Source organism: Glycine max, chromosome 2 (assembly GCF_000004515.6).
Source record: "Glycine max cultivar Williams 82 chromosome 2, Glycine_max_v4.0, whole genome shotgun sequence".
NCBI lineage: Eukaryota > Viridiplantae > Streptophyta > Magnoliopsida > Fabales > Fabaceae > Glycine > Glycine max.
In genome coordinates, this window is record NC_016089.4 from 5,405,098 (window position 1) to 5,428,912 (window position 23,815).

At 31.5% G+C, this 23,815-nt stretch overlaps 1 protein-coding gene across 1 annotated transcript; it reads left to right on the forward strand.

Annotated features, from left to right (window-relative positions):
* Positions 1-1,216: 1,216 nt before the first annotated feature.
* LOC100807143 (BEL1-like homeodomain protein 4) lies at positions 1,217-9,628 on the forward strand. Its single transcript, XM_006574651.4, has 5 exons — positions 1,217-1,683; positions 1,935-3,357; positions 4,487-4,872; positions 6,535-6,595; positions 8,930-9,628. The coding sequence occupies exons 2-5, from the start codon at positions 2,047-2,049 to the stop codon at positions 9,470-9,472; spliced, it is 2,301 nt and encodes a 766-aa protein (XP_006574714.4). The 5' UTR covers positions 1,217-1,683; positions 1,935-2,046; the 3' UTR covers positions 9,473-9,628.
* The last annotated feature ends 14,187 nt before the right edge of the window (positions 9,629-23,815 follow it).

A 23,815-nucleotide genomic window follows, 5' to 3' on the forward strand; every position in this document is an offset into this window, starting at 1 on the left:
TATTTCCTACGTTCTTTCAAGATATGAAAGATTATTAGACTTTATTTTTTTTAAAAAAAATATGAGTTAATTTTTTTCAATTGGATTAATTCTTGCCATAGTGATAAAAGAGTAGAGAAAGTTAAAATTAACACTTAAATCATTCTAAGATTTCAATTAAATGCATGTAAGAGAAGGTGAAACATAAGAAACATCTGTAAAAATCAAAGGCTTCATCAAAAGGCAAAATGAACATGGCTCTCATTGACAGCGCCAAACCTTAAAGCGGTTATGGGTGCTTTTCAGAAACTATGTCTCCCACACAATTAAACCTAACTTGTCTGTTTTGCCCATCCAATGGCACGTGCCATCCATCCACTTTCTTTACCCTTCCCTATTTATCAAAGTCTCTCTCTCTCCCTCGCTCCTCTATTTCTCTTTCCCTATCTTACATTACTTGGGCTATTAATTATTAATTAATGAATTAGTAGCATGTGAAATACCCTCAATGCCCTTACACGTTATGGGCTCATTAGCCCCATCCGCAATCATTATCTTGGGCATTATTGCCATTCCGACCGCATAAAAAAGATGGGGGTAGTTTGGATCATTGAGATGACTCTGTACTGACCTTATCTTTATTTTATTCCGTAGTTTGCGTTCGTTTCCAAAGGACGTATTCAAATGACAATAAAATCCAACACTTGGTGATGGCAATATAGACATTTCACACTACCAAAACCACTTGTAAAATAAAATCTTCAGAAAATATTTTCGTCAAGAAGTAAACGGTTCTAATATTCTGTATGTTCGTCTCCATATAATCTCCCAGCTAGTAGTATTTTTCCTCTTCAACCTACCTGAGTGTAATTAAAGGAAAATAATATCAAAATAAGACAACAAGAGTTTTTTTATATATAATTTTAGAATCTATTTTTTGGGAAAAAACAAAAAAAAATACAAGTGAAAGATGAAGATAATTATATGTCACATAAAATACCGTTAAAAATCAGAACCTAATTAGCAGTTTAAAATCCGTTGGTTGTGATTTGTAATTCCAACAACTGTGTTCCTTTCACTCCTTCAATATCTATTTAGTAATGCTCAAGACTCGTAGATAAGGTCATTCTCGTCATTTAACACATGAATATTTTCTTTAGCTTGCTATTTACTACCACATATATGTTACTAACATTTTTGTGATTTTGTGATTTTGTGTTATCGAATAAAAGAAAGATAATATAAAAAGACATTATTGGTGGGGGAAAAAATACTAAAGGAGGAGGTGAAAGTTCGAAGAAGAGGAAGAACAGCGACCGCTTCTCTTTCCTCTCTCTCTTCTCTCTTCTCTTCTCACACACACAACAACACTGCGTTTATTTGAGACACCTCCATTTTCAAATTTTATATATTGTGTGCTACTTCCGTCTTTCATTTTCCACAAGGTGATTTGCAAAAACACTCGCTGCAAAGAGCAACAACAAAGAGAAAGTAAAGGAGGGAAAGAGAAAGAAAGAGACCACGGACGACAGAGCGACAACACACACAGAGAAAGAAAGAGAGAGTGTGTGTATGCATATGTATGAGAGTGTGCCTCAGATATATAGAGAGAGAGAGAGAAGAATTGAAGAAGCTTTCAATACCACAGAAGGGAAAACGATGTCTGAGAGCTTCACATCCTTTCATATCCTTCAGCTCTAAGAGGTACACATAACACACACACACACACATATATATATATATGTATGTATTTATATGTACATGAGATGATGAACAAAGCTGAAATGATAAAATGAAAATTACCATTTAGGTGAGAAGACCATGAGAGGGGCCTATAATATCAACCCTTTTTTTTTTTTGCTCTCTTTTCTCTTTCCATTTTATCTTCATGGTTCCTATATAATTGACTTCATTTACATTATGTGGTTGTTGTTTGTTCTTCTTCTTGTTCTCAGATTCGCTTATTCTGGCTCGATCCTTAACCAATTCGATTAGTCACAAGCTGAGAGAGAGGATGGTGGATATTATGTTGGTGATGATGATGATGATGAGGAGCAAGATCTTAACATGGGAATAGCAACACCTTCTTCATCGCTTCCTTCCATTCTCTCTCACTCGAAGACACAACAACAAATACATCATTCGAATTCTTCTATGTCCCAAGATTACCACCACCACCACCAAGGAATCTTCAGCTTCCCGAATGGGTTCGAAAGATCGGCGGCGGCCACTACGATGACTCACCAAGACCCTCACCAACAGCAGATTCGGAGGGACAAAGTGAGGGTGCAAGGCTTCGAGCCACCGCCGTCGCATCAAACTTTGGTACCTATAGAGGAAGACGAATCGGGAAGCCTCCCGGTGTACGAAACCGCCGGGATGTTATCGGAGATGTTCAATTTCACTCCCGGCGCCACGGAATTATTGGAACAGCAACAGCAGCAACAACAACCAATGGCGACGACGACGGCCAGGGCAGTGGGCAGTGGTGGCAGCGAGTGGTACGGAAACAGACAGGGGATGTTAAGCAATTTGGGACCGTTGGGAGATTCCAAGAATCATCATCATCATGGCAGTGTGAATAGCCGTGACAGTAGCAGCAGCAGCATAGTTCAGAATCAGCATCATCATCATCACAACCACCACCATCATCAAATGTCGAGCATTAATGCGGACTCAGCAGCTGCCATGCAGCTTTTTCTCATGAACCCTCAAACCACCAGATCCCCTTCTCCCCCTCCACCTCCTCCTCCTTCTTCTTCTACTCTCCACATGCTGCTTCCTAATACTTTCCCTCCTGGCTCAGGAGGGTCTTTCGGTCAATTCACGTGGCTCCCCGACACCACTCAAGAAGGAGGACCGAGTACAGTCGTGGAAGGCCCTGGCCACGGTCACGGTCAAGGCCTTTCTCTGTCCCTGTCCTCCTCCATAGAAGCCGCAAAAGCGGAGGAACTAAGGATGGGGGATAGTGGGTTTTTGTATTACAATCAAGCAAGTGGAGGACCCTCTTCCTATAAGAGTACTCTTGGGGGTCATCACCACCAAGCATTGTTGGGACAAGCCCACCAGGGAAATGTTGGGTTTGGAGCAGCATCATCGTCTACATCATCATTAGGTGTTGTGAATGCGTTGAGGAATTCAAAATATGCCAAGGCTGCTCAGGAGTTGCTTGAAGAGTTTTGCAGTGTTGGGAGAGGCCAGTTCAAGAAGAACAAGTTTAACAGACAACTCTCAAACCCTAGTTCCAATCTTGGAGGTAGTGGCGGTGGTGGCGGCGGCGCTTCTTCGTCTTCATCAAAGGATATTCCTCCTTTGTCAGCAGCTGATAGGATTGAGCATCAAAGGAGGAAGGTCAAACTCCTAACCATGCTTGACGAGGCATGTAATCTCTCTCTCTCTCTCTCTCTCTCTCTCTACTCTTCTTACCTTCTCTCATTCTTCTAGAGTCAAGGTCTTTCCAATTTAATTATTTTCTTAGTCCAATAATATAAATCACAGTTCTCCAGCGAGTATCTAAAATTCAACAAAACGAAAAGCCGGCTGGTATTGTAGGGTTTCACTCCTTAGGATCAGTTGGTGAGGATTTTGATCGTTATTTTAATTGTGGCACATTTTTTTAATCTCCCGATTCGATTGGTGGGAAGATCTTAGAGTCTTTTCAGTTTTTAGTTTTTTTTTTAAAAAATATATAGTTTGGTGAAAGTGTGAAACCGGGACACTACCATTATAGGAGAATACGTCCATCAAGAAGCGACGTTTCTTCTGATTATTAAGACTCACCAAACAGATGGAAGGTAATCACCAATCATATATATTATTGCGTAGCAAGTTGTTACATATGCCACTGCCTCCCTCAGATTCATATACCCATCATAGTAACATTGCAGTGAAAGCCATTATTCATATATCGATCAGATGACCAAGGAAGGATATATATAAATATATCAAGAGAGACCGTCTTTTCTTTTTTCTTAATTTTCTTCAATTGAATTTTTCCACAACTGTACATTTTTCTACATGGAAAGAAAGAAACACAGACATATCCTTCATTCACATTCACCGTACTGTGCATAACAACAAGTACCATACTCTTCCCTAGCATTTTTTCATTATTATTTGCATATTCCACAACACACGTGTGTTTTTGTTTCTCTATTTGCATGAGTGAATTAACTCCCATGTATAGTATTCTTAATTAAACTATACATGTACCCAATTTCTTTCCTTAATTTAATGCTGGTTAGTTCCTCCAGCTTTTCACAATAATGAATACGAGTAAATAAAGATACTACCACCATGCATGTACTGTTACAGGTGGTTCTTTCAACAATTAATACCCTTAACATGATTCATTATCAATGAATTTTTTTTATCCACCAATGTTATGTTAGAAACCTGTGATCTCTCCTTTCACCCTTAAGTCCTCATTTTTTAAGTATCAAACCAACCTTATATCTCTGATTTATTATTAATTAATATCTTTTGTGGTTTCAATTTTTTTTTTCAGGTGGATAGGAGATACAGCCACTACTGCGAGCAAATGCACATGGTGGTGAACTCATTCGACATGGTGATGGGGTTCGGCGCGGCGGTGCCATACACGGCGCTGGCTCAGAAAGCAATGTCTCGTCACTTTAGGTGCCTGAAGGATGCAATAACAGCACAATTGAAGCATAGTTGTGAGGTGTTGGGAGAGAAAGATGGTGCAGGGAACTCGGGGTTGACCAAAGGAGAGACACCAAGGCTGAAGATGTTGGAACAAAGCTTGAGGCAGCAAAGAGCGTTTCATCAAATGGGGATGATGGAACAGGAGGCTTGGAGACCCCAGAGAGGCTTGCCTGAACGATCTGTCAACATTTTGAGAGCCTGGCTTTTCGAGCATTTCCTTCATCCGTACGTTCTTTCCTTTTCTCTCTCTCTCTCTCTCTCATTATTAGTTGTGCATATGAAAAGAAAAAAAAAGTCGCTCCTAGAATTGACATATGAGTATCTTCATGTTTTGTTGGCTTGTGTCTTTTTAACTCATGTTGTAAATCTTGGAGGAGGAAGATGTGGTTTAAAAGTCTTTTGGATATATAATAAGTGAATGCGAATCCTCTCAGTGCTAATTTAGGGTAAGATAAAAACTTGCATTGTGTGTATAAAAAGAAGGGTTTTATTAGAAAAAAGAAGGGTTCAAAATATTATTTGTTTTCCAAGTGTGAGTTTGGAAATATCTTAAGAGGGGAGAATTACTATATGGGTATGTATGTAGCTTTGGATAATTAGGGGGGAAATGTGGTATGTTAGACTTACGAGAGGGAGAAAAGGCAGTTAATGATTGCGAGACTGTGGAAGGAGGGGGACAGCGAGACATAATGACATTATTTTAAATTTTAAAAATGTGGAAAAAGCATAACAACACACAGTAGGATGGATACCGCGATACCATAACTGGAAAAAGTAGCAGGGCTTCCGTTAATTAACAAAGAGGGAAAAAAGAGTCGCAGAGGGAAAGACCGAAAGAGGGAATCTAAAAGCCATTATGCACAGTATCGTTTACAACAGTCATTAATACTGCAGAGAGTCTTGGAATGCATGTAAGCTCGACAGCCAAAAGCTGTAAAGATAGATAGATACATATATGCATGTATGTACCCATCCACTGTTTTAACTGCAATTTCATTTTCTTGCTAGTATCTCTTTCTCTCTCACTCTTATGAACATGTATAATTTTTTAGTCTATTTTCTTTTAAGTAACAACTATATTTGTACCTCCAACAATATATACATGTCATTTGATACTTATTCTTTTTTTTACATGTGATTATATCTTCTATCATTATTATATTTATATTTATATTTATCTTTTTTTTAATTTATATCATCTATTATATTTATATTTATCTTTTTTTTAATTTGTTTTTATTAGGATGTCTCCTTTCTTATGAGTGATAACCATCCAAAGACACTTATTAAAGAATTTATAATAGAAAATTTTCAAGAAAAAGTATCATTAATTCATTTCTATTATAATTTTCAATGTGGATTTTTATTTTAAATTTTTTAATCAATATTCTTATGGTCTGTTCAGTAGAAAGAGAAAAAATGAAAAGAAAATAAATTAAGATTAAAATTTTAAATTATAATATAAAAGTATAAGTTTTATATTAATTTTTTTTCATACTCTTTCTCTTCAAATAAACGCGCACCTTAGGGCATCGGTTAGAAAAAACTCCCTTTAGTACGTACCATTTACCAAAAAATGATTTCGCATAATTAAATCATGTTAAAATTGGAGATGGGATTATCATACGGAAGAAGAGGGTAAAATAAGGCAATAATAAAGTGGGATAAAGAAAGTAGAGAGAGAGAGAGTAGTGGTCAGTGTGTATAGCAGCGATCTACTTTACTTCTGCAATGGCAGCTAGGACATAGATCTTTCTTTGTTTCTCTTAGATTCTCACGCCCACGAAGGGACAGAAAGAAAGGATTCATACTCAGAAAGAAAGCTGGGTGTCTCTTTATACGGTTTAAGGCAAGGACTTTGATGTCATTTTCTGGTCTCTTTCTCAGGTACCCAAGCGATGCAGATAAGCATCTGTTAGCACGACAGACTGGGCTATCGAGAAATCAGGTTCGTCCCCTCCACTCTTAGCTTTCCACAATTTAGAAAGAGAAAGAGACAATTTTTTGTGTTGTTGTATTTCAGCATTTGCATACTACTCTATTACCACAGTAATAATAATAATAATAATTAATTACATGCATGGACCACATATACACATGTACGAAAAAAATGCAAGAGAAGGGACCAGCTGTAAGTTCAGATGCAGCTTACATGGTTTTGGGGTTTCTTTCTCTACTCTTCCCTTTTGAGAAAGACAAGCACCAACATGGGTTGAAATGTTTCTTTCCTCTGTTCATTATTTTTTTTTTTTGTAATTTCTATCAAAAGAGAAAAAAAATATGGTTTCATAAGAAATTTAAGGGTCTGGTAATGTTATTTTTTTATTTACTTAACTATATAAAATAATTTTTTTAATTTACTTAGGATTCTTTTCTTTGGTGGCATAAATTCTGAAATTAATTAAGATGTTCCTTGGTGACATAAATTCTGAAATTGAAAGAGAAAACATAAGTTCAGAGGCAATGAGACATGAAAATTTTGCTGGTTTTCTCAAATTCAAAAAATAAAAATCATATGGTGTTTTAGAATCTTGCTCCCTCATCCTGCCACTCATTTTCTCTCTCATGATCAATTGGCTTCACTTCTCCCAACTACACATTGGGGGACCATAAATAAGGGAAATAAATAATCTTTGGGAGATATCATAATCTTGGTGGTGGTAAATTCCTTACAAATTTAATTATACCTTCTATGCTCAGATAGTTAATGCCACCTTACGTATTCATGCACCTTTGTCTGCCAATTCACTATATTAGTTTACTTTTCTTTACTTGCATACATAATCACATTCACACCCTTCATAAGATAAGGCCTGTTCTTGATTTTGGCACGTTCTATCTGAATCATTAATGTCTTTTAATTTGTACACAAAAACTGTCAGAAATGAGACATAACAAAACTGTGCCTCGAGGCCCTCCACATTGATACTACTATATATTTACAAATATAGTATCCATAATTTTCATTAAAGAGTACTTTCTCCTGCATAGTATTTTCTCAAATGGATTTTGTACTTCTTCGATTCTGCATTAACAGTGTACTACCTTGTAATTTCCCTAAACAACCAAAATCCAAAAGCTACTGCTACATTTTAGCATACATCTAATTAGAGGGGAAAGGAAAAAAAATATATAACGTTGTAACTTCCTACCTATTATTACATGCATGCCTACAGCCTACACCCTATAAGAGTCAGTGAAATGAGGAATTGGAGTACATATTCTGGAGTCTATAGATACATTTGGTCATACTTAGCACTGTCCCTAGGCTTCTAAGAAGAAAGTGCTGATAAATAGCTTTAATTGTCTGTTAAAGTTTATGCTATATATTATTGCATTATCATTCACATATGTCATTTCGCTGTCCTATGTGTCACACCATAGAGAAGATATTTCATGGCCTAATCACAATTTATCATGGAGGGACAAACGGTAATGAGTCAGAAAGCAATCTTTTCTGTTTCCTTTTCTTCTTTTCCTAAAACCGATAATATTGTTGAATGATTAATAAAATGGATATTATATAGTTAACATTTGTGGAAATATAAAACTGATCTAGGTAGGTCAATATCATATGCATATATCGGGTTGAGCATGCTACATAATACCGTACCCTTATCTAGGAGTACCAAGTGTGACAAGCATTTCAGGTCATTATGTCTATATATGTGTACTGTAACTTTCTTTTCAATTTTACTATCTTGGTTTGTTATTTATACACTAAAATTTCCACATTATCTTTGTATCGATAGATAATAATTAATTTCATTTATCAATTAAATAAGTAAATAAACCAGTTACCAAATAACTATTTGTTAACATTTTATCGGGTTTTGATAAATATACAACCAGTTGTTTTATAATAAAATTACCGCTAGTCTGCATAAATATAATGAAAAAAAAATAGTATAAAATACTTTCTTTTCCATCTATCACAACGTCACAATTTGGCCAATAAAAATTATTTTGTAGACACTCATCAAAATGTCATGTAACACCTAGTTATAAGAGAGATAAAAGAGAAGAATATAGGGATAATAAGTTATTATATATTTAATAGGAAGAGAGAGATGATTTTTTTTTATAAATGCTGTTTAGGTGATTAGAAAAATAATGTGTTAAAAAAATAATTGCTATTCGGCTGAGGAATGTGAGGTGACAATACACATATAGTCAGTTATAAAATGTTGAAGCTCAGTTATTAACACGCCATGACAAGTAAATTACAAGTGTGAGTGAACAAATTGAAGCTATGGATGGATTAAACGTGTTACATTTGCAGGTATCAAACTGGTTCATTAATGCGAGGGTTCGTTTGTGGAAACCCATGGTGGAAGACATGTACCAACAAGAACTCAAAGAGGCCGAAGGGGCAGAAGAAGATAGAGAGAGGAACCAAAGCAGTAGCAACAACAGTGGCCACCAATTGGCACAAACTCCAACACCCTCAACCACGGCATCGACAGCAACAGCGCCACCACCAACAACAACGACACCACCAAACGGAAAAAGATCCGATACCGAAAGCGACCCTTCACTCGCACAGATAAATAACACCACCAGCACCACCGTCATGACGGTCACCGCCACTCAGGTGACGCCACCGTCGGAGCTTCCCCGAACAATGGTGGCCGATGAATCGTGCAGGCATGGTAGCCTCGTTGCAACGGATTTTGGGACCGCTTCTGCTGCTTCTGACATTGGCTCCACTCTGATTAGGTTTGGGACCACCACCGGTGACGTGTCACTCACGCTAGGGCTTCGCCACGCCGGGAACATGCCGGAGAAAACTCCGTTCTCCGTTAGGGACTTTGGAGGCATTTAAACTTAATCAATTCCCTATATTACATCACATGATCATAAAAGATAATAATGATACGTATATATAGGAGGTTGCTTTATTATTATTATTATTATTATTATTATTATTATTATTATATGATATGATATATCAAAAGAAACCATTGTTCCATCCTTGTAATTTCTCTTTGATGTTAGTTCCTCCTCTCAAAGTTGCATTTTAAGTAAGGAAAGTAAGAAGGGAATACGAAATGAGAAAGATAGGCTTATATGTGATTATCAGCTGGCAATAGATAGTAGGCTCTGTGCAACTGTATAGTAGGTTGTTTTCTACGTTTTTTTTATGACGTGTATGTACTTAAGCTTTTGTATCTTAATTTGATAGGACTTGATCTAATTAATAGAATAACATGTGTTCACTCTCTTTCTCGTATATGCACTTGATGTTTTGTAACTTAATTTGATAAGACTTGAATTTTTTTTTTTTAATAAAAATGTATGTTCTACAGTAAATTTGTTTAAATAATTACTTCAAAAATCATATCCATAATTATTTTTGATAAATTAATAGTATAAATTTTTTTAATTTACCCTGCATAGCAAAAATAATTTAGGAAGTGAAAAATGCATGATTTATTTCATATAATTAAAATGAAATTAAGATTTAAATAAATATATATCAAATGATCTCAAGAAAATTTAATAAATATGTTTATAGGATTACTTTTTTGAACAAACAAATTTGCTTAGGAAAGTGTAGTTTACCTTACTTAAGAATTCATTAAAATTACAAATCATCATAAAATTTCTAAAAGATTCATGGAACAAAAAAAAATTTCTAATTTTTTTATTATTTTGTCTTAAAATATCTTAATTATTAAATCATTCTTCTTCAAAATTGTTGTTAACCCATCACCATTTTTATCATGACCATCATCACTTTTGTCATGATCATTCTTGTCACCATAATCACCGCAACTGTCACTTCCAAAGATATCATTATCGCCACCACCATCTCCCCCACCTCCATGTAGCAACGAGTGTGGTGGTGTACTAACAACAATAATGACAATTATGAATACGATCATGATAGTGGTATTGTTTTAGGCATGAAGATGGTGACAATGACATCGACCAGTGGTGCATGGTGGCGCTAGCGACAACAATGACGGCAAGATTCAAGGGGTGGGTGGTGGTGATCATAGCAGTGGGGTAGTCGTGAAAATTATGGTGGAGACAATCTCATGATGTGATGAGTTAACAATAATCTTAAAAAAGAGTGAGATGATATTGAGATCTTTTAGAGATTTGATAATCACATGAGGTTTTAATTAATTAAAAAATAAGTATTTTGTTTTTAGGCCTTTCATTATTTAACGGTTGAAATTAATCATTATTTATTCTTACCTAAGAAAGACATTTCCATGATATGGCCAAACAACGAAAAAAAAATAAAATAGGAATCAAATGCAAAATTTAGAAAATTCATTAGAGATTAACAAAAATATATTTAAGCCTAAATTTTTTTTTTATAAAAATCTCCAATTATTAATTCCTTTTAAAATTTAAAAAAATTCACAATTAATTCTAGTTACAGCTTATTTTAACTTGATATTTTGATGGAAGGTTAAATGCTACCGTCTTTGACATCGGATAATTGTTAGAAAATTTTGTAAGATGTTTTGTTACACTTATCCTCTAATAAAGTAGCATTTTACCCTTAGTCAAAACAAACAATATATCTGGAATGCAATAACCCTAACAAATTAACAATGCAGTAAAATTAAGCAAACATTAACACTAAAAGGAGGAACTAGATCATAGGTGAGATTGTCATGCCCTAGTCCCTTAACCTTAACTTGGGATCGTTCCATTGCACTAAAAATTAATCTAACATTGAATAAGAATTAAGACTAAGAAAAACTTATAAATATTATTCTCCTTTAACCCACTAAGATATTTTTAAAGAATAAAACTGAAAGATTCACCGGAGCTCAAGCACACAATATCCGAAATGTGGTGAATTTATCACTACAATGTATCCGAAGTGTAGGCAGCACATGGGATTGTCTAATCCTTTCGTCCCTTAGTCTCAACTGAGAACTGTTGTTCTATTCCACCATAAGTCTGACATTAAATAGAAATCAAGGTAAGGGTATTTTATAAATATTTTTCACCCTTAATTCCAATAAGATGCTTTTTAAAGAACAAAATCATAAGACTAACAAGAAATAAAATAAACAATATCTCGAATTTAGTGATCAGTGAGCGAGTCTAATAATACAATGAACTTAAAGTAGAAAAATTGTCATTATTATTGCTTAAATAAATTATATTATGAATAAATTATATTATTATATATTAAGAATCTCATTTCAAAAGATTAATTTAATTTGAAATAAAATATTTCTTTTAACAAACCCCAGCTTTGACCTTTTAATCTTTGTTTTGATCATTTCCGTAATACTATAGTACTTCGACAATTGGATAGTGTGTGAGCAAAAATTCATTACATCATGCCATATCTGTGCTAGTTTGCATATTAGAATTGTACAACTTGCATATATTGTTAATACAATTTGGGCAAGTACAACTTGCATGCTTCTTTCAGCTAAATATTATAACTAGCATATTTTTAACAGTTGAAGATGGTTTGATGTGGTTGATGTATGGGTGATAATTTGATAAGTGTTCAAATTTAATATTGATAGTACTTTTTGGAGAATAAAAAATAAGATTATTTCTATATTTTCTTACGATATTTTTTTAAAAATTTCTATTTCGTCAAATGGAAAAGTTTTTTTTTTACATTTTTAGATATTAAATATATTTTTTATTTTATACTTATTTTATAAAATATTAAGAGAATTAATAAGATTTTATAGAAAAATATACTAATATAATAAAAAAGATAGCCTTTTTTTAAAATAAAAACGATAAGGTTGAAAGCATCAATTGTTGTCCTTTTTTTTTTTACTTAAAAGAAATATTATCAGTGACCTATTTTTCTTGTGTTCCCTCCACCCTATGATAAACACTACCCATTTTTCATATCTTTTGATATTTAAAATTATTATACATAAATTAAGAAATATTTAATAAAATTAAAAATTATTATATTTAAATTAAAATGACCTTATTTAATACATTAATCTTTCATATTCATTGTGGAGTCCTTATTACTGCCTCCGGTAATAATAATAATAAGATTTATAATTTTGACCTTCAGTTTGGATATGAAGTAGTAATTAAAGTTACCACTTTATCTCAAAATGAACTAATATGTGATAACACTATTTTATATGAGAATATGATAAGAATGGATAACAATCAATATATTAAGATTAAAATAATAAATGATTGGGATTAAAATATTTAAAAATTTAAATTAAATTTGATATATTTTTAAATCTCTAAAAGATTAATCAAACAACAAATAAATCTATAAAGATTTTAATTATCATTTCCTAAAATATTTTAATTAATTCATCACCATCATAATTATTGTTGTCACCATCATGACCATCGTTACAATCACCACCTCTATCATCATGACCTTTGTCATCATGGTTGCCACTACCATGACCACCGTTGTAGTCATCATTATGATTGTCGATGATGGTGGTGATAGCAGCGACAATGATAGTCATAGAGGCAGCAACGATGGTGAAGTTGATCATGTCGGTGAAGATGATGACAATTATGGTGATGGTGATGAATTAACGATAATGAAAATATTCTAGGACGTGATTTGTTTGATGAATCTTTTAGAAATTTAATAGGCATATTTAATTTTAATTTTTTTAATCTCAATCATCTATTATTTTTAATCATAATCTAATAATTGTTATTAATTGTTCTCGTGTTCTCAAAGTAAGAAATTATATGTATATATAGTACGACCCTGTGAGATTGCTACCTTATGTGAAAACATAAAAACAACTAATAACAATGATGACGATCATGAACGCGGAGGTGGTGCCGGTTGACGATAGTAATAATGGGTTAACTATAATTGAGATATTTTAAGACACGATTTGTTTAGTGAATCTTTTATAGATTTAACGATTATATTAAATTATAATTTAAATTTTTAAATATTTTAATCTCAACTATTAATTATTTTTAATCATAATATTATAATAATAATTATTTATTTTCATGTTCTCTCCTAAGAAAGTGTTATTGTATTTTATATATATATAATCTATAAACACAACCTAAGAATTAGGTGCTTATGCATATAAAGAATAACCAAATCTGCTGTGAATTAAACCAAGCTACATCTCTGATCTCTTGATTATGACGGTTCATACATTGGACAATTTCTCATATATATACACCTGCAAAAGCACTTTACAACTTGTCAGCTCCTTTTGTTATATTAATATGCATTGAATATAGTAATAACAGGAATTCGTTGTATACATAAACAAAGACCACGTGAATACGTGATTGTTCCGTTTACAAAAAATAAAATAAAATCTTTCAAAGCAATAAAGCACAGAAACACTTCTCACCTAATATCTTTAATTTCTGTTTGAGAAACGCCTCATATTTCTTACAGTAAGATGACTTCATTACCCTCAAATAGATTTACTTGGCCGTTCTGCAGCACCGTACCTATCAAGGTTGTCTCTAAAATGTTTTACTATACATTATGATTCTCCCGTGAGATAGTTTTTAAAATTAAGATGTTGTAGTGCATGCTTTATAACATGATGATTTGAATTCCCCGTGGTTTTATAAGTAAGAAATAGTTATTTTTTAGGTGATTTTATATCTTGATCGATTTCATCTTCACACTGGATTTTCTACCGGTAATCTAACCATACTAATTGTATAGTTTGCTAGAAAGTTTACACGTAAGACATGAAGGGGAGTTGAGTCTAGCGTGCAAAACGGTTTAATTCTCTCGTAACGTGCTAAATTAAGATTTGTATTTGTATTGAGAGAAATAATTAGGGACAATATCAATATCAATTTCAAACATAATTGCTTAAAAAAAAGACATATATGTGAAATAAAAAAAAAGTTTACTCTTATATACGACTGTGAAAAATAAATTGAAAACAGATATATTGGATCCTTTAATCTGTAAAGCTAAAAGAAGATATAATTTTTAAAAAAGCTTTACTTAGATACTAATAGAGAAGGTCATAGGTTCTGTAATGTCACTGTCTTTGATATTTAGTTTCAGAAAATATCCCTCAACATGACCGTGAGGTATTTAATTTAATGGATTACCGGAATGCTTGACTCTGCAGACATACCTCTATAAAGGTTTCTGATCTATGGACCATCCCGGTTCTATTTATTAGGAAGGCTTGACAGGGCATAGTTTCGTAGTTGAGGACAATAGTAGTTAGTTTGAGTAATATACAATCAATAATACATATTTTTGGTTAATTTTTTAACACAAATTTGATTTATTTTCTTATTTGAATAGCTTTAATTATAACATTTTATGTTTTGTAAATTACATTCCATAACTTAAACTATAAATCAATGTCAATTCAAATCATGCATGAATGAGAGAATTAATTAGAAACGGTATAAAAACATAAAAAGAGATCAAAACAAGAAGAAAAAAACAACTAGCTAGAGATTTCTAAATATCAATAGTGAATAATATCTTTAAAAAAACTAAAATCCTAAAAAAAAAATCTAAGGACACTAGTTACATAAAATAAATAAAGGGTCTTTCACTATCCCCTGTTGTATTTTATTTTAAAATAAGGTAGTTACGATTTGAAATAGTCGTGATAATCATGGAATAATGCAAGCAATAAGCTGCTGTGAGCCTCATAAATTGAATGCTCTTATCTGTGAGCAAATAATAGTCGATGTCATTGGCTAGCTACCTTCTTAGTTTAATTTTTTTTTCTCTTTATAGTTATACTAAATTTCAACGGTAATTTTGATTCTCATAGTGACATGAGATGTTGATGTGTTGGAATAAACTGATGCATGTGTCAATTAAACAATAACTGAGTTATAGTATTATTTTTCAATGCATTAACATTTTTGATCAATAGGAAAAAAAATAAATAAATATATATATATATATATATATATGGTAGGGTCTTGGATTGATTAAAATTTAACACCAAGATAGAGAAGGTAGGGTCCTTTTGCAGAAGCACACAACATAGTAGATTGATATGAACATTAAACACTGAGAGATGAAGGAGATTGGACCTCCATTCCGTGAGGCCACACCCAAATCGATTGTGAAGAAGGGAATCCCCACTCCAGAATGGTTTGTTTGTCTTATTTGGCTGTGAAAAGTAACATATAACTTTGCACATTCAATAGGGGAATGAAGATGACACAATATTGATATGAACGTCCAAAACCCCACTCTTCTGAGCACCAATGAGCATGTCGCAGGGAGGATATGACAGCAAATTAAACTGGGCCCCACAGTTGCCATACGCCAGAAAGAAGACTAGGTACTCATCACAAACCTAGAATAGTGGGTCCCCAATGCAAATTCTTATTAAAAAAATTGAGATTAGATGGACCAAAACTTCAAGTAAATTTCATATCATAAATTCGTAAAAAATTATTAGAGAAAAAGTAATACAAATATAAAATAATTTTATACTATCATATATTATAAATAATATATAATAAATTTATTAATTTTTTATATAAATATCTTAAAAATCATATAAATTAAATTATATTATAAAACTATTTTATAGTATGATTAGGTAGCTATTAAATTCAATGGAGGGGTAATAAGAATTGGTCAATCTACCAGTAGCAAACAAAGCCACAACTTACACATTCCATTTGGCAAATTCATATTTTTATTTTTTAAAGCATGTTCTAATATTATACAGTTATTCAAAAATAATTTGAACATATATATATCATAATCATATTTAAAATAAATTTCATCAAATTCTGAAATAAAGTAAATGTTAGATTGAGTCCCGTATATATTACAAAATAGACAAATTAACTAGCATAGAATACTTTTATTCAGTCTTTTAACTTCTCAAATTTCATTTTTTGGTTTTTTTTGTGAAGTTCATTTTTTGATATAAAATTATTTTAAATATCTAGAAAAAGAAAAATTATTATTCATAATGATCTTATTCCATCAAGTAAAAAGATATGTGATTTAAAAAAAGAAAAAGATTGAATCTCACACGAGATACTATATTATATATCATTATTATTGTGATTTAAATGAATTGAGTTTTGGGACAGGACCAACCTATCTCGAATGGAAAAATTAGGTAAAAGAATAAATGGGGAACGTGGCTTAGATACGTCAGCTTTTGGATAGCCCACGTGGTGGTACCACTTCATACAAAGGTTGAGAATTCTGATAAGAGGGTACGGTCTGCTCCAATGCTAGCTAGCTGCATGTATAATCTCGTAATCATTTTGCCGAGTTAATAAATACTGCTTTCTTTTGCTACCACATCTCATCTTGACTTTCTTTATTTCTTCCCTCAATGTGGTCCATCTCGATTGGGATAAATATACAATCTAACATATGGATGCTAGGTTGCTAACTACTCATCCACATACATATCCCTAAAAGATCTTGTTCATTATTGTTATGATTTTGTTTTGGAATAATTTTAATTATTTTCACGAGGAGGGTTGTATGTTGATCTTGTGAAAAAGAATAATGCATGCATGTAAATTCTTTTCATTTTTAGGTGTAACTTGAATAAGGAGAGATAGCTTAATGCTTCTCTCAATTAAGATATTCACACTCGCGGTACAAACTACAAAGCAATATACAAACTTTAAATTCAAATGAAAAACTTTACTACAAACTTTGTTTTTCGGTAAAAGTAAAGGTTCAGAAAATGAATGAGCATGATTCAATTTTTGAAAAAACGAAGGCCGAAGCAGGATAAGGTTTGGTTAGAAGGGCCTACAAAGAGCACATTCATCTAGAGTCAGGCCAGGACCACTGATCATTTATTCAAGTCCAGCTGAAGAAAGAAAGGCCTTTAATTACATTATATATTACTACTATAGTATTATGATTTTACACTATAACTATTATTCTTAAGTAACTGTAATTTTAACATTATTAATACACTTTATCTTGATTTTAATCAAAAGTTTATACTTATTAATTTCTTAACATAAGAAAATGGGTAACATGCAACAACCAATATGTTATTTCAGTTTCATACAGAGGTGTCCCTAGTGTAAAACCTGGCTTTTAGTATTAATTTTTTCTCTTTCCAGTTTTGGCGGTGTTGTCTGTACAAATATGCATGGGAATCTAGGTTTAACCCGTACTTTAAATATTGAAAAGGCAAAGACAAAGTTTTGAGCGGGTTAAATGGGAACTTGCACAAATGGAGAAATTAAGCTAGTAGAAACGGAGGCAGATATTCATAAGGGAAAAAAAAGTGTGCTGTTGTTCCTTCCTTATGCATGCAAACACATGCTATTCCTTGGTATCTAATACACATTAGTTGTTGTTTTTGAATTTTTCCCTTCTCAGCTCAGGTTCCTTTTGAAACCCTTAGGGGGTTTTGTACTACAAGGGCAAAATTAGAAGTTTCAATTTTAAAAAAGAAAAAAAAGTGCAAGAAATGAAGAAAATATAATGTGATAGGCTAGAGAGGGCCCTGGTGAGTTAAATTTTCTTGATGCGAGAAAAACCAGCAAATGGATTCCCCTACAAATTTGTTCCTATACCAAAAATATTAATGTCTAGCTAAAAGCTTTTAAGGTGGTGGGGGGTACACTACATAATTTCTGGAATTCCCATGAGATAGTGCATATTTCACATAGTGAGTAAAACTAAAAGTAGTTTTCATTTTCTGCTATAGCTGCATGAGTGATGTGGACTTGAAATCAATGAAAGAGACTGAAGGAATGTCTCACGCTTTTTTGTGTTCACTTTTGGAGGTTTAGGGACAGATACAGCTCCGAGTAGGACACATGAAATTAAAACCAAGCACATATATATATCTGAAAAATTTATATTATATAATATATGATCAGTTATTATGTGACTAGCTAGCTAGGGACACATAACAAAATTATCGCAGAACCAGGGTTTGCATGGGACAATATTAATGTTGTACCTCAGATTCAGATTCTAAACCTAGCAAAAGCTGAGGCATATACATCTCAAGAAGGTAGCTCTATAGGAGCATCTTTGCCAGAAATTCTATCTCTTTTTTTATGTTTTTTTTTTTAAAGACTTGGGAGTGCAGGTAGCAAGTAGATACCATATCGTACGGTGGAAAATGTCACATTCACATGGACAAGAACATGAGGAGGACACAAATCATAATCACAGATACGGTGGTGATATTCCAACCCATGCTTTGATATGTAGCCATGTGTGTGTGGTGATGAAATCCCCCGGAGAACAATATGTTTGATTCTCATTCACTCCCAACCTCTTATTGAACTAACATATAATACCCAAGCCACCTTGAAAAAATATATATGCAGTTCCAATTTTATTGTGGGTGGTACGTACAAGTCACAAGTATATTGTGAGATCAAAATTTACAACTTTGAGAAAGACTTTTATTTTATTTTATATAAATTTTTAAAAAAGGAGTAACAAAAAAAGGAAACAAAAAACATTTTCTTAAACTAACTACCAAAAGACCTATTAATTTTGAAATCTTTTTAAATTAAATCCCACTTGGTTAGGGTAATTTTTTTTTAACCATTGTTATTGCTTATTAGTTATAGGGTCATCTTTGACTTCTCAATGAGATATAATCTCAAGTATTTTTACAAGTTTCTCATCCTTTCTTAAAAATGTATTTTGTGGGATTTAAACTTGTTGTGTTTTCTCTTATAAATTTAGTGTATATTATTAACTGAATTACATTTATTAAATACTTGGTCAGGTAATCTTGTGCCACAAAAATTATTTTTACAATCATACATATTATTTATGGGTCATTTTCTTCATGTCATTTTTGCTACTTTTTTTATAAGGAAACATACAGGGTTTGTTTGATCTTGTTTATTTTTTCTGATAAGTTATTTTTAAGTTAAAGTTAAAATAAAAATATAAAAAATAAGTAGAAGTTATTTTCCTACTTAATGTTTTTTACACTAAAATCTCCTTAAAAGTTGTTTGATAAAAATTGAAAAGTTTTGGTTTTATTTAAAATTAGTTATCTTATCTAATAAAAAAATTAAAATAAAATAAAATAATATTATGAAAAAATTAATTGTATTAAATTATTTTAATGATAATAAAATATTAAAATAGAGATATTTTAAAAATATTTAATAAAATTTTATGGAATTCTATATAAAAAAAAAGAACGTAACTATTATGGTTAATAATTCATACATGATGACAAGAATATATACAAATCTCTATATATAAGTATCCAGTGAAGAGAAAAGAATGTAGGTGAAAAAAAAGAGTGTAACCATGATTGGGCCGAGAACAGTGGATATATATTGGTATATTACTACAGATTCGAACAAAGAAAAAAGAGTAAGGTGAACAAAAAATAAAGGTAATTTTTTAAAAAAAACAGTTCTTAAATAACCATGTTATGTAATACTACCAACACGGGATTCAAAGTGTGGTCGTTAAAAAAAAAACGTTCCGGGTAAGTTTTATATAAACTCCTCCTCTATTTAGTTTGTAAGAAAATACTTATTTTAATAATTTACTCTTCAAAAATAAGTGACATGTTTTCTTTAAGTACTTTTTATATATAGGAATGTTTGGTCTAACTTCTATTTTCACAAAAAAAAAAAAACTAAAAAATAAATTGGAGCAAACACACTATGAGATTGTGCATTTTAAGACACTTTCATCGTCTTTATTTTTTCAATTAAAAGATATAAAGAAGATATTAAAATATTTATACGAAAATATATAATATTTCTTATATTTACATGTGTTTGTGTATATTGATTGTTTAGTCGCTTTAATCGACATGTTATGCAATATCAACCTCCATAGGACACGAGCCTTAAATGTTAGGAGTTATTCTTCCTCCATCCATACAAGCTTCTTTTACACCAATCACTCACCCCTCCTTCATTCTTCTGTGCCCCTCCTTTTCCTCTTTGTTATGTTGCGAGTCTCTCTCTCCTCTTCTGTTATTGTTGTTGCATTCTTCCATTCCATCTTGTCTTCCTGTCTTCCCACCGTGAGTAATCATGTAATTTGTTGTTTTTTTGACTATTTTAAATGATATGGTACATGCATAACGGAAATCTATATGACCATACAGATTGATGATCCGTAAGGGCCATATGAATATGACAATTCGTATTTTGTTTAATTATTTTATAAAAAAATATTTTAATAATTTTATATATTTAAAATAGTTATTTATAAAATATTTAAATAACAAAAATTCCAAATTTTCATAATGTATATATTTTAAAATTTATGTGAACAAAATTAGGTAATATTGTATAAGAAAAATGTTTTTTATTAATATATTTGTATAAATATTATTACATTAATACTATTAAATATTTATATAAATAGTGATTTGAAGTATAAAAAAATTATAAATGAATTTCTTCATTTATTTATAAATATATAAAGATATTAAAATAGTTATTTATAAAATATTAAAATATTCATTTATTAAAAATTAAAAATAAAATTGTACTTTGATTTTGATCATATATTTTAGTTTGCACGAAATAATGATATGAAGTATAAAAATTTTAAAAATGAAATTGTACATTGATTTATAAAATGATTAAAAACTTATTTATGAATTTTTTAATAATAATTTATAAGACTGTCATCGTACTCTAACTCATTTGAACAATCCACCATACTCCCTCATGCTTTCATCACATAATTCCATGCATTTTTTTAACTCACAAGGGTTTTACATTTTGCCTTCACATCATGTTGTATTTGTTTGTTTTGTAGGCACTGTCTATGAGAAATATCAAATTAGAGGCATTGTTTAATTTCACTGCATTTGGATGAGTCCAAAATATATCACGTACAACATCTTCATCCTTCAATCTCTGTTAATGAATATACTGATCGCGTTCAAGAAGTTTCATTAGTTTTTGCATTTTACTATTATTATCTATTATGAGTCTCACATATTAACTTCACCATCCACTATTCACCTCCCAAGACTGATTTCGATCACAGGTTAAAGGAACACCCACATTTTCTACTGTCAGACACCATTCACACTAAATCGAGGTTCTTCCTCTCTTTCCAATATTTGTGTCTGACCTCATTATCACAATCACAAAACCAATATCATACGCAACAGAACGAGTCCAATGCAAAACGTCATCATGGGTAACAAACACCTACAAAAAGGATAATACATGTTTAGTCTTCCGAGGATATTCATTTACTTTAACAAAATACAAAATCATATCAATACTTGATAAGTATTAAATGCATCAGAACAATCAATATTTTCAAGCACACTAGATTCATCTTCATTGTCTTCATTCATATTAATTTTTTCAAACATTATGTTATCATATATCCAGTGATATTCGTCAATCTTAACAAAACATTAAAAAAAAAATTCAATGATAAACTAATGACAATTAATGAAATTTCATACGTATAGTCTATACGAATTTACATATAATAATTCATACCTCTATATACATATAACAATAATTTATCTCTTAATAAAATACATGAATTGTTATCAGTCATAATTAATTCTAATTATTTATAAATAAATATATTTATTTTTAAAAAAAACTTCCACGTTGAAATTAATTTTAAAATCTTAAACATTAGATAAGTATATAGATATATCAATAAATATGTTTTTTAACATATACTATTGCACAATTTTATTATTTTTTTATTGCATATACTAATATATTACATTGAAATTGATAAGCATATGAAAATTTATATATAATTTTTCATATTTTATACACTTGCATAAACTAGTTAATGTAATAATATTTATACAAATATATTTAAAAATATAACTAAATTTATAAAAAAAACATTAAAAATAAAATTTATTTAATTTTTTAAAAAAATTAGGTTATACGGATTGACAATCCGTATGATTCATATGGACTGTAAGTTTCATACGAATTGGCAATCCGTAAGGTTCATACAGATTGTCAGTCCGTATGATTCTTATGAATTGTTAATCCGTATGAAACTTACAAATTGTCAATCTATATGAATCATACGGATTGCCAATTTGTATAACTCAAACGGAATACAATCTATATGTTTATTACTAATTCACACATATTGAAGTTGTAGACGAAAAAAATTAACCTCCTCCGTCGTTGCATCGCAACACCCACCACAATGACAACCACGAATTGCGAACAAACCACTGTGACAATGCGCCTCGACCAAACCACCCACAACACAAAAAGGAGGAGCTGAACCAAAAGAAAATGAAAATGAATGGTGTATGAAGAAAAAAAGAATAAACAAACGAAGAAGAAAAAGTTAAGAGGGGTAACTTTGAAATTTGTTTTAAAAAATATTGGGTGTAGAAAAATTATGAATGGTGTAGGAAGCAAAATCCCAAATGTTAGTAGTACGAGCAAAGGCCAAGGCCCAAATCTATAGCAGTTTAAAGGGAAAAAATGAAAAGGCTTTTGCTATATCCACTTGCCCTAATTGGCAAGTGCATTTCCTTTTGCATTTATGTTTATTTTCCAAAATTACCCCTTTTGAGAAATTAATATCCAGAAAGCATCTATTACTATATTGGTGGCTAAATATTAATAATTAATAATTTGGAAGGTAAATTTTGGAATGTTTTAAAATTTAACATTTTCAAAAACCAATATCCAAAATGAAAAAGTTATTGTTATACTCACTTCCTTAATGAAAACTAATAATTTTATTTTCCAAAATAAAAAGGTTATTGCTATATTCATTCCCCTAATTGCTAAGTACACTCCCTCTAGCATTCCTCCTTTATTTTCCAAAATTACCCCCTTTCAGAAATTAATATCCAAAAAGCATCTATACTAGTGGCTTAATGTTAATAATCATGGAAAGTAAATTTCGGAATATTTTAAAATTTAACACTTTCAAAAATTAATATCCAAAAGTGTTAAAATTTTAACACATAACAGAACTACTCTCTGAAAGCAAAATTGAGAAGAGCTTTGGACACTTATAGCAATTACTTTAATTCTTCTAATCATGACTAGGAAGCTATTATCTTTCACAAGGAGGAAGAAGACGCAAGTACCGAACTTGTGGCAGAGGAGTAATTGATTCACATCTTTAATCTACAAGTATACAGAATTCTTCTCAATTTTGCTTCCAAAATTTCCCTTCCGAAACATATTAACATTTAGGCATCAATATAGATGCTTTTCGAATATTAGCTAGGGGAAAAAAGGGAATGCACTTTAGCTATTAGAGGGTGTGCTATAGCCA

Excerpts from the sequence above, each read along its gene's own strand:
- LOC100807143 (XM_006574651.4), top strand. The coding sequence starts at position 2,047 with ATGGGAATAGCAACACCTTCTTCATCGCTTCCTTCCATTCTCTCTCAC. Across the intron at positions 3,358-4,486 it reads TCCTAACCATGCTTGACGAG|GTGGATAGGAGATACAGCCA; the intron begins GCATGTAATCTC and ends TTTTTTTTTCAG. Across the intron at positions 4,873-6,534 it reads TTCGAGCATTTCCTTCATCC|GTACCCAAGCGATGCAGATA; the intron begins GTACGTTCTTTC and ends TCTCTTTCTCAG.